The following is an 11,939-nucleotide window of genomic DNA, read 5'->3' on the forward strand; positions in this document are numbered from 1 at the left end:
AACAACCCCTGTACCGCCCTCCTCACCCCTCCCAACTGTGCTGCCATCAAACTATAAATTGTCAAGTTGCTGTTTTCAGTACTTCTTGTGTAATACAGAAACTCTGACTGATGCAAAATACACATCATCACATAAAAAAAAAAACATAATTGTGTTTGTGCTTGTGTACAGTACTTGTTTCTACTACTGTGGGGTAAACCATGAATTACAGGCATACTGTAGTAGAGTGTGATAGTGACAGTAGCCTAGGCTACTACTGGCACCCTGGCGAATTTATTCAACACTTAGTTCCACTGACTGCATAGTGCACACAACATGAATAGGTTGAAACCACCTTACCAGTGTATCTGTCATTTTAAATCGTCTCCGGTTGGTACTTCCCTCACTGGCAGACTACTTCCCCTCACTCTCTTGACGGTCTGAAGCCCTAACAGATTGGTAGAGAGTGTTAATGTGGTTTGTCTTTAGTGATGGTCATGATCAGTTGTCAGAATTCGGATGCTTTATTTCTATGTAGGCCTACATATTAATGGCAAGCTGATGTGCTGTCATTCATGACAGCCACAGGTCCAGAACACAAACCTGTGTTGTTGGCATGCTGGTCATTCAACTCTCACAGCAACAATAGTTTCCAGGCCCCACTGACAGGTCATAGTTTTGCTGCAAGAGATCTTAGGAAGCATACTGCATCTAGGAAGCTAAACATAGGCCTATAAGTTCATAATTTATTAATTGTTGGATTTGATATAACGAATTAGGCCTATGAAGTTATGTTGACGCTGGTTAGTTAATTCTATATGCAAGACAAGTGCTGTGTGAGATAAAGCAAGATTCAATCCATACTTAGGCTACTAACGACTAAGGAAAATAACTCTGAATAGACAAATGGGTTAAAAGTGCATTGAAATAGCCAGCGTTTGCTTCCAATCATTCAGCAGTCCGTGTACAGCCTTTGTTTTGACCAGTTTCGTGAACCGATTAATTCAGAGATCATCCTTTGTTAGACAACTGATCGACATTGCTATATATTTGAAGAAAACAACGTCGCAAATGAATGTTAGCTAATACCATTAGCTTGGGCTAGGCCTCAAAATTTGTCTTATTTTGCTCACGCCTGCTTCCCTCTCTCAAGTTGCAAGCAAGTGTAGCAATGTGCACGCGACACGCCGGGTGTGTGACGCTGAACCAATCAGATCGCTTAGCTCCGAAAGTTTACCTTTTATGGCTAGAGCCGGGCAGCCGGCTGCGTATAAAACACTGCCCTCAACAGACAACAGCTCACTTTGAGCTCCTCCACACGCAGCTCGTGCGGGATATCATCAGCCTGTAACATTTTCTCTTAAACCGGCAAAAGCCCCCCCAATCCTAAGGTAAGTTTTCTGTCTAATTAATAGTTTTCTCACGGTTTTGAATACATCATAAGCCTTGTGTAAATCTCTTGGCTTAAATTGAGCTATTAATTAATACGAATTGGCGAAAGTAATGGAACTTATGTTCTGTATTTAAATATAACAATGTTCTTGACGAGTACACTTGTTGTTCTGCAAAATTGCATGATGTTGATTTATGACTAACACCATTTGAAATATGCAAGTGTGGTAACACTAGCCATGAAATGTATGACGACGTGATTAAGGCGAACCTGGCAGTCAAATGAACGTTAATATCACTTGATGCCAAGACTGGCTTTATTTAGCTTAGGGATGGGGCATATTGTTGCCGTTCCACTCAATGCGGAAAAATAGTTCTTGATCACTGGTTTTGTCGTTTTATTGATAACCACCACGCGGGGTCCTTTGTGCCTGTGCTGCAGCTGGGTGTGACCTACTTTGCGATATAGCTTAGCAATGGTCAACCAACTGTCCTTCAAGCTTATGCATATAGATATGAGGTCACTGGAATAACTGGGTCAATGGTTCTCTATCTTGTTTAGGGAAAATAAGCTTATTTTTGCTATGAACTTGGTTGGTGAATGCCGGCCGGTATCTGGTTTGAATTGCAGCCAGTTCACGTCAGATGGCCAGAATCGTGCAAGTTGATGGGGAGAATAACCTTATTTAAAATGATCAGAGTTGATGTTAAGGTGTGGCCTTTAAGTTGACAGTAGCTCTGGTATTTTTGGGTAACTTTGTACATGGGTTGCAATTGACCCTCATGAGTTTATGCAATCACGAAGTCAACTGCTGAAGTCTATCTTATTAGGTTTCACGTTTATTTAATCATTTTTGCGTCCTTGACTAGCATTACGCGTTTAGGTATCGACTTATTTGATAAAGGTGGTCGGTGAGTTTGTTAACGAGAGTACAGCAAAATTCTTACTGAAAGATCAGTTGTGTGTGTGACGCACCAATAAAGTGTAGCTTTTTTGACGGAATTCAGGTTTAATGTCGGGTGAGGAGGGAGGGCGTTATGAAACTTACATTCGTGGGCTTTAGGGAGTGGCCGAGGGCATGATGAATGTCGAAATCTGTTCCTTTTACTGAACCCCTATGCTCTGGCTACATGCCACTCTCCCGGCAGCCGCAAAGCTGCTCAAACCGTTGCCTTTTATGGTAATAATGAGAGAATGCAGAGGGACTTCCTTTGTCTCGCCTATCTCTAAAGCATTGTTCGGTACTGTCGCCACCTAGCGGCAAAGTGAAAAATGTGCAGCACGGAACCGGAAATGAAGTGACGCCATGTGGTGTTGAATCAATGACTAATTATACTTTTTTTTCTCTTCCTTTTCAGTTTAGCCATGGAAGATGAAATTGCCGCACTGGTTGTTGACAACGGATCCGGTATGTGCAAAGCCGGATTTGCTGGAGATGATGCTCCCCGCGCTGTCTTCCCATCCATCGTTGGTCGCCCCAGGCATCAGGTTGGTAGCCATTTTATTGATTGCCATTTTGATATTTTTATTATAAATGTTTTCTTTCAAGGTGTTAATTCTTTTTTTATTTGTTCTTCTACAGGGTGTGATGGTTGGTATGGGACAGAAGGACAGCTATGTTGGTGATGAGGCCCAGAGCAAGAGAGGTATCCTGACTCTGAAGTACCCCATCGAGCACGGTATTGTCACCAACTGGGATGACATGGAGAAGATCTGGCATCACACCTTCTACAACGAGCTGCGTGTTGCCCCCGAGGAGCACCCCGTCCTGCTTACCGAGGCCCCCCTGAACCCCAAAGCCAACAGAGAAAAGATGACACAGGTATGTTGTATTCTATTTCTCATCATCAACACAAACCTTTACAGTTTTCTGTTCTATTTATCATTCTCTTCATCCCCTTAAACCTCCTTTAGGTTCTTTCGCTTCCATCCTGAGTTTCTTCTTTTCCTGGAACCTGCAGGTCTTTACCTTGTGTGCCCCACCTCCCTTCCCTTTCCTGTTTTTTCTCCTGCACTTTGTGTTCTCAGTTTTCTCTACACTGGTCTTGACTACTAATGTCAACTGCATGGTTTGGTACATATAATAACAGTGGTTCACAATTATGGAATGCAAATTAAATGAGACTTTTTTTTATTTTTTTATTCTCTTTTGCAGATCATGTTCGAGACCTTCAACACCCCCGCCATGTACGTCGCCATCCAGGCTGTGCTGTCTCTGTATGCCTCTGGTCGTACCACTGGTATCGTGATGGACTCCGGTGATGGTGTGACCCACACTGTGCCCATCTATGAAGGCTACGCCCTGCCCCACGCCATCCTCCGTCTGGACTTGGCTGGCCGTGACCTGACTGACTACCTCATGAAGATCCTGACCGAGAGGGGCTACAGCTTCACCACCACAGCTGAGAGGGAAATCGTGCGTGACATCAAGGAGAAGCTGTGCTACGTCGCCCTTGACTTCGAGCAGGAGATGGGTACCGCTGCCTCCTCCTCCTCCCTGGAGAAGAGCTATGAGCTGCCTGACGGACAGGTCATCACCATTGGAAATGAGAGGTTCAGGTGCCCCGAGGCACTCTTCCAGCCTTCCTTCCTGGGTAAGTTGGTGTAACTGGCTTGACATGGCTTATACAAAATCCTTTGGCCTCATCCTCAGCCATAATGGTCTGTAGAGACTTATTTGATCTAATCAACCATCTCTTACTTGTCTTCACCAGGTATGGAATCCTGCGGCATCCACGAGACCACCTTCAACTCCATCATGAAGTGTGATGTCGACATCCGTAAGGACCTGTATGCCAACACTGTGCTGTCCGGTGGTACCACCATGTACCCTGGCATCGCTGACAGAATGCAGAAGGAAATCACAGCCCTGGCCCCCAGCACAATGAAAATCAAGGTGGGCATAAGTAGTGTTTGCTTAATCCCTTTTCAAAAAAGGCTATGTTGTGTCATTCACAGTAGTTTTACATGACTTGTTGACCTGAGCAACTCTCTTGTGTTCTTGCAGATCATTGCCCCACCTGAGCGTAAATACTCTGTCTGGATCGGAGGCTCCATCCTGGCCTCCCTGTCCACCTTCCAGCAGATGTGGATCAGCAAGCAGGAGTACGATGAGTCTGGGCCCTCCATCGTCCACCGTAAATGCTTCTAAACAGACTGTTACCACTTCACGCCGACTCGTACTGCGCAGAGAAAAACCTGAAACGACAACATTGGCATGGCTTTTGTTATTTTTGGCGCTTGACTCAGGATCTAAAAACTGGAACGGTGAAGGTGACGGCAATGTTTTTTGGCAAATAAGCATCCCCGAAGTTCTACAATGCATCCGAGGACTTAAAATGTACATTTTTTTTTTTCCATTTTTTCTTTTTCTTTTTAGTCATTCCAAATGTTTGTTAAATGCATTGTTCAGAAACTTATTTGCCTCTATGAAGGCTGCCCAGTGTTGGGAGCATACTTAACATTGTAGTATTGCTTGTATGTAAATTATGTAACGGATACAATGTCTGGGTTTTTGTACTTTCAGCCTTAAAAAATCTTGGTCCTTTTTTTTTCTTTTTTTTTTTTCTTTTGTTATGCAAAAACAGAGCTTTACCTTTATTTCAAATGTAAAGGTTACCATTCCCCTGGGCATATGTACAAGTTGTTAGGGACCGTGGCGGTGCCAGACATTGGTGGGGCCAACCTGTACACTGACTAATTCCAATAAAGTGCACATGTGTAAGACCTGTTAAAACTGTTCTGTTTCTTCAGTTCAATTGTATACAGAGTTATGAATTGCCATTTCCTTCAGATGTCAATCTATTCCCTGCAAGTATTATTCCAGCCATCAGTACTGTAAACCTGGTGTTTGATGCTTAAAGCTGCAAAGATGGATGGATAGGTACTTTATTGATCCCCCAAGGGGAATAGCACTCATGTTTAGTGATTTACCCACTGAGCCAAAATTGAGTTGTATGTGACCAAGCAAACCTTCTGAAACCAGTGTCTTAATGGCACTTATTGTGTCTGCCAGGTCTGGGGCTGCTGACGTAGAGATAGAAATAGAAATGATCGCCATTATTGTCTCATGCAAACTCCTTTTAATCGGTGAAATTCACATGTCACTTGAAGCCTCTGAGGATTCGGGTGGGAAAATTGAGTATAAACAGACTTTCTAATGAGACGGCACTCAAAAAATCCTCCATAGAAATGCATGGGGTTAGTTTGTAACACATTATCCCACCCCTTCCTTGCCAAAATGTCAACATGTGTATACATTGAGCCAATCATGGGGTGTGATGTGACTACATTGATCCAATTATGTGCTATGTTGTGCAGACATCGGGCCATTCATGTGTTGTGAACTTGCCGCTGGAGCACGGTTGGTGTCGTGAAGCCTTGCGTACATGCATTTCTGCCGAATAGAATGCCTGATGAGTACCCAAAAAGTGTTGCAATATGGCCACTGAGTGAAGGGACTTGCCTAAAAGGACTGGTATAAATTAACCATTTTGAAAGGAAGCAGGTAGGAGTTTAAAACAGACCACCACAGACTGCTTCTATAAATGTGCCTTGAATTTTTGTAATGAATTGGTAGCACTCTTAAGTACTTCAGCTTTACCTTAAATACTTTTGTGAGATGTAGGAGAGACTGTCTAGCAGCTGAATCAAATAGAGGAATCCAGCAACCACTGCCTTCTGTCAGATGGATGAAAATGGCAAGCTACATTCAACAGTCCATCAATCAGCAAAGTGCACTCTGTTCATTACTCTTTTCATTATTGGTAATGGATTGACGGATGCACTTTTTGACCTGAGCGCAGCATCAGGTAATAGGAATGATGTTAGATATTCATTTGACAATAATATTCTTGGTTTTGCCAGAGCAATAGTCTACAATCAGAAGAGTCAACATCTCATTCATCAACACAGGATGATGAATTGCATCATCTATCTGTTTCCAGTTATTTGCCACCTAAAGTTTATTAACAGCTGCATAGTTTCAGGGGGAGACAAGACCCACATTCCACATTTCCACTTTCTGGTTCTGAGTGCACATAATTAAATTTATTGCAACGTTTTATGTACACGTGTAACTGTTAGGCCTATATGAAAATAATTTTGTCCATATAATATTAGAAATGATATGTTGTGTTTTCAATAATGCAAATAGCCTCCATGGATGATGGATATACATTTACCTTGGTCAAGAATTTCACATACTTCCTTTTCATTTTTATTGCCACTAGCCATTTTTATAGCGAAGTGAGAGTGTAGCCTAACATCAAATACTCTGTAATGTATTAAAAACCCGTAGAGGCGTAGCCCTCAGGAAGGGCTGTTGTGCGTGAACATATTTGTGACTCCGACTCCGTGTGTCGGAAGTCAAATCAGGGGGAAGACTTGCCCAACTAATGTAATTTCTTCAAAGAGGCAGCTGTGAAGGGGTGCAGGTTCTCGATATCTCCCCTGAGATGAAATGCCACTGTTTGGTGGATCACTGGGACAGAACTGTAATGAAATCAGATGACTTCATCTATGTGAATACAGGATTACCACCATTCACTTTGTTTCCTATGGAACTTTCAGAGGCAAAATATATGTAAGAAGATGTGCATTCTTCCCACTTCTTCCCAGTGATTGATTGTAGAACTATATTTTGGGGTTTGTACACGCCACATAATGGAACATGTCTTTTTGTTACCAACAGTCTACTGTACCCTACCCTCCAGACCCAAGGAATGTTTCAAACCCTCTTATGTTATTTGGAAGTTCTGGCCACAATACAGTAGATGGCGCCATGTTGCCATCTTTAGCCTATGATCATGCAACTGTGCTACACCCTAGACCTTGAAGTCTGTCATGCGAGGATCCCAATATCTGCGGCAGCATCCTCCCCAGATTTATATTAGCTCCAAGCTCCCTAAGGAGCACATGAAACGGTTCTTTACCTCAGCGCAAGACGAATGGAACGCAATGACAAAATGGAATGTGGTTCCTTTTCTTGCTCTCCCCACAGTATGCACTAATAAGTGGGTGTGTTGTCTTTGGTAAATCTTTGTAAGCTGGGCCCCTGGTTGCTTTTTTCGTGTGCATATGTGGAGGAGAGATGGGTGCCCTACTTGCATATGATTTACACCTCACTGCACTGTGCTGGCTGACAGGACTTGATGAAATATGATCAAGAGATTGTTCCTGCTGGGGCCTTCTGGGGAGGAGTTACTCATACACCTGTGTTTATCAGCCTCTCTACCCCTATCTCTCTCTCTCTCTCTCTCTGTGTGTGCGTGTGCACGCCGGCATGTGGGTGTGTGTGTGTGTGTGTAAGAGAGAGAGAGAATGAGAGAGCACAAGGGGGAATGACTGAGAGAATAAAATTGAATAATAACCCCTGAATTAACAATGTGCTCAACATAGGAGCCAATTATTTTCGTTATAATTATCATGCTTGCATTTCTATTATCATCAGAGTCCACTCAGGCGGAAATTAGAACCTTATCTTCATTAAAAAGAAATTGATGTGTATGTGTTTTGTCAGAACCTAAAATACGCTCAAACTACAAATAGGTTGCATTATCCACTGGAAATCTAGTCTCTCTTTAAAATACCTGCCTTGAAAATAAATTATATTCATATGTTTAATTAAGTCAATTTGCCCATGCAGTGTAATTCATTTCCATATAATCCTGAAATATATGCAATTGCCTCACTACAAAGTAGCACTCACCACACTCACATGCACATATGTCTGAGACAATTGTCCCTAAATCAGCAATACAGCCCTTTGATTGTGTTTAAGTAAAGCACACTTTCCAGGGAGAACAGAACGATCATGTACCCTTCACACACATAGACAAATCCATATGTATTCTGTGACTAATAAGATCTTGTCACGCAAGAGTAGAAATGGGTTATCGTGTATCGACCATAATGGATTCGAGCCTCTGCCGTTACCACTACAGAAACTGAAGCAATGTTTTGCTCGTGTCTAAGATTTTAATAGTGATATATACTACATGCGACGATTAGCATAGCTGGCTGTATGATTGCTTTTTGAGTCCCACTGAATCTCTCTGCATTAGATATATTTAGAATGGGAGAGGAAGCAGAGTGAGAAAAGAGGGGATGTAAGAGGAGGGGTGCCAGATAGAGACAGTAAGAAAAAGAGAGAGAGAGAGAGAGAGGGAGAGGGAGAGAGAGAGAGAGATGAGGATAGATGTGCTCTTATATTTTTAAAATGAGAGTGGCTACAGTGCCATGGAAGCTACTGTATTATGGCGAGGGCTTCTGGGCCCTGGTGTAATGAGGACGGGAGGTCTCGGAGCAATTTTGTGGTGCGCAGCGATCTGACAGAGCATGAGCTGGAGACCGTGTCCTATCCCCATCCCACCCCTAAGCCTCCAGCAGGTCCCCCTGGTCAAGCTAATGGCACTCTGGCAATCTGAATGGATAAGCTCACTTTGGACATGTGGGTACAGTCTAGCAACAACCTCATGTATGTATGTATGTATGTATGTATGTATGTATGTATGTATGTATGTATGTATGTATGTATGCATGTATGCATGTATGAATCTATCTATCTATCTATCTATCTATCTATCTATCTATCTATCTATCTATCTATCTATCTGTGTTCTTGTCTTCCAATTATTTCTTTATCTTTCTTGTTCTACAACCTCTTTCTCTTTCTTTCTCTCACTGTCAGCCCCCCTCCCCCACATCATGACTCATGACAGCCCATCACATCAGGAGCCCACTCGCTCCCCCAAGCCCCCAGCAGCTTCTCCTACTGCCTCTACTGTCACCAGGGAGGATCGCTTCATCACTTCACATGGGCCTGCCTCTAAGGTCAAAGGTCACCGCTCTAGTGTTCCAGTAAGAGAAGTAAACATCACCCTGTGAAGACACTAATGTGCTGGATTATCACAGGGCGCTTCGTTCTCACATATTCCATAACTGCGAAGCCTTCGGTTTGTTTGAATCTCTGTGACTGTGCCGGGCCTGAAGACTGGAGATAGCAGCTCACGACTGGACGCTGATAACACCGAGCAGAGTGGAGGCCCCCGCTTGTGTGAGCACCCATTGTTTTATGCGTCCCGCACTGTTTATGTTGGAATGGCGCTGGAGCGAGTTTTGGTAGCAATAAAAGATAAAAGATTTACAACACAGACTGTGGGCAGCACAATTTAAGATGTTTATTTTTATTAAATTCCTCAGCATAAAAGGCTCCACGGGCCCCAATTCCTCATTCCGCACAGCTTGACGTCAATGAAATCTCTCGTCTTTTCTCTAAATGTTGTTATAGACTTCCCATGCTAGCAGAGGCGATTGCCGTGTATTTTTCCTTCCTTGTGCAAATGTAAATCGCTTTATTTAAAAGGCTCATTAGAGAACTGGGATGGACGAAATTGAAAAAGATTTTGTCTGCCGTTATGGATGAGCTTGTGAAGACAAGCCTCACAGTCTCACACACGATCATGCCTCAAATAATGGTGAGGAGAAGAAAAAAAAAGCGATCAGCTGAGAATAAAATAAGAGATGTGTCGAAGTCAAAGCCAAGCTAGCGCTTCTTTTGTCACAGCGGTGGCACGTAACGCTGCGGCAAGGAAGATTAATAAATCCCACAAATGAAGCAATCCTTTTGATTCCCTGTTCAATATGCTTGCATATCATAGATTTTCCCCAGCCCATTATAGGAATCCCATACAACGTCTTTTTTCATCTGCTGTCACATTCATCATACCTGTCATTACCCAGAGTCTGTGCAACCCTCGCTTGTCCTTGGATGATGCATACTGCTGATATCTGTTTGCAGATGGCCCAGGGCAGGAGACTCTGGGAAGAAAGACAGGCCCTGCTACTCTCTGTCTGCACCAAACAAGTTTTGTTGTTTTGGGCTTTTTGGACAGCTGTGAGCAAGGTGAATCAACAGAGACGTGATGCACTGACACACAGAGACAGGGTTTAGAGGACTGAGTAAACAGCAGGATTTGAAAGAGCGGGAGAGCAAACTGTAACTGTGTGTGAGCAGGGGATTATGTCCTCATTCTTTTTTTTTTTTAAGGACAAGACATCTTTCGTCATCGTCTTTACAGATGGCTTGAGCAATACATCCTCTTTAATCACTCCTGCTCAAAAACAAGCTTATGTAAAGTTTTATGTTGAGTCTGTTGTGTTGTAAGGTTGTTTAGCCTTATCCTTTAAGACACATTTAGTAGTATGACAGTCAGAGATTTCCTGTATGTCGTTAAAATCAGCTAACATATGGATTCATTTAGATATCTGCTACACTCCAGGACATCCAAGACAAAAATCCCTGATGTCACCTCACAGGGCATGTGGATTTATAAGAATAGGCCTTTGAATTCTCCATTTAGACCCGAGAAGTCTGCAGATGTGTACACTTCAGACATTTTCAGCTGCAAGTTAGCTTGTGTAGCATGTGGTGTCAGGGATGGGCAGTATTTATGATACATATATTTAAAATACATATTTCAAATACAAAAACCTATAAAAAATATTTGATATGCGTGTATTTTTGTAGTTTAAAAATACCACCAAATATTTTTGGTAAACCAATACTTTTGGTGATATGATGACATCATAAAAGTGCAAAATAATGAATGTAGGTTGCTCACACATACAATACACTTCACAACAACCTCAAGATCTTGAGAACTTTAATAATCAGTTTCTTGAAAACTTTAATCATCCAATCGGAACACATGGAACCGGTTATGTGGTTGCCCTGCAATATTGCTCAAAAAGTTGCCACATGTATAACCTAAAGCAAGTTGCAACACAATGATAAATTCATATTTATGCCCCTTGGCGTCAATATATAAACAATACCCAGTTTACAGTAACCAACTAAAAGGGTCATGATCCTTCCTGATCAAGTCAGAGTCTTGTCTCCACTTTGTACTACTTGACAAGTTCAGTTGTGACTTTTTGAGTGCATCTCTGATACAGTATTTAGGCTGTGAGATGTAACAGGCAGGTCAGCATAGTTGATCTGTTGACTGTTTGCAGGTTTATGGCATGCCTCGTAGGCAGAGAAAAGCTGTTGCTCTCAAACACTATCCACTTAATCAACAGTCAACTGATGAAGGAATAGATTAAATAGACAGATATGGAAGGTTTGCAAGGTGATTTCATGCTCCCCTTAAAGAGTATTTTTAGTATTTTCAAAATACAAAAATACAGTATTTTATTTTCATGCGTGGCTATTGTATTTTGTAGTTTATTTTGATACACTTAAAATTAGGGTATTTGATATTTTATTTGATCAAATAAAAGTATCAGATAAGTGATATACTACACAGTCTAGGGTGAGCTGTAATCATGTTGTGTTCTCTCTCTCCTTTAGGCTTGCCTAAATTGATTACAGTGGCAAACAATATGACAACATTGGCAGCTACAACAATGCTAGATCCTGACACTGAGTTAAGATCGGGTGAATGTGCTCTTGCATTTCATTTCTTGTTATGACAAGGTGCAATTGGAATGACTTTAAAAAAATCTAACTGCATTGAATCTCCATTTCCCTCTTCTTCTGAGCTAAACCTGAAGCCAGCAGCAC

The 11,939-nt window shown here is 42.2% G+C and overlaps 1 protein-coding gene across 1 annotated transcript; it reads left to right on the forward strand.

The window, feature by feature from the left end:
- The first annotated feature begins 1,246 nt into the window (after window positions 1-1,246).
- Window positions 1,247-5,108, forward strand: actb2 (actin, beta 2). The gene is made up of 6 exons (XM_076266096.1): window positions 1,247-1,370; window positions 2,731-2,860; window positions 2,955-3,194; window positions 3,528-3,966; window positions 4,087-4,268; window positions 4,380-5,108. Exons 2-6 carry the CDS (start codon window positions 2,738-2,740, stop codon window positions 4,521-4,523), a joined length of 1,128 nt encoding a protein of 375 aa, XP_076122211.1. The 5' UTR covers window positions 1,247-1,370; window positions 2,731-2,737; the 3' UTR covers window positions 4,524-5,108.
- The last annotated feature ends 6,831 nt before the right edge of the window (window positions 5,109-11,939 follow it).

Source organism: Alosa pseudoharengus, unplaced genomic scaffold, assembly GCF_046254945.1.
Source record: "Alosa pseudoharengus isolate Yale_2024_CS ecotype anadromous, Long Island Sound unplaced genomic scaffold, YU_APseudo_1.1 YU_APseudo_1.1_scf_4, whole genome shotgun sequence".
NCBI lineage: Eukaryota > Metazoa > Chordata > Actinopteri > Clupeiformes > Clupeidae > Alosa > Alosa pseudoharengus.

What these genes read in the sequence shown, in the direction of transcription:
- actb2 (XM_076266096.1), top strand. Translation starts at nt 2,738, where the DNA reads ATGGAAGATGAAATTGCCGCACTGGTTGTTGACAACGGATCCGGTATG. An exon ending in ACAGAGAAAAGATGACACAG is followed by an intron (nt 3,195 to 3,527) that starts GTATGTTGTATT and finishes TCTCTTTTGCAG; the next exon opens with ATCATGTTCGAGACCTTCAA. An exon ending in CCAGCACAATGAAAATCAAG is followed by an intron (nt 4,269 to 4,379) that starts GTGGGCATAAGT and finishes GTGTTCTTGCAG; the next exon opens with ATCATTGCCCCACCTGAGCG.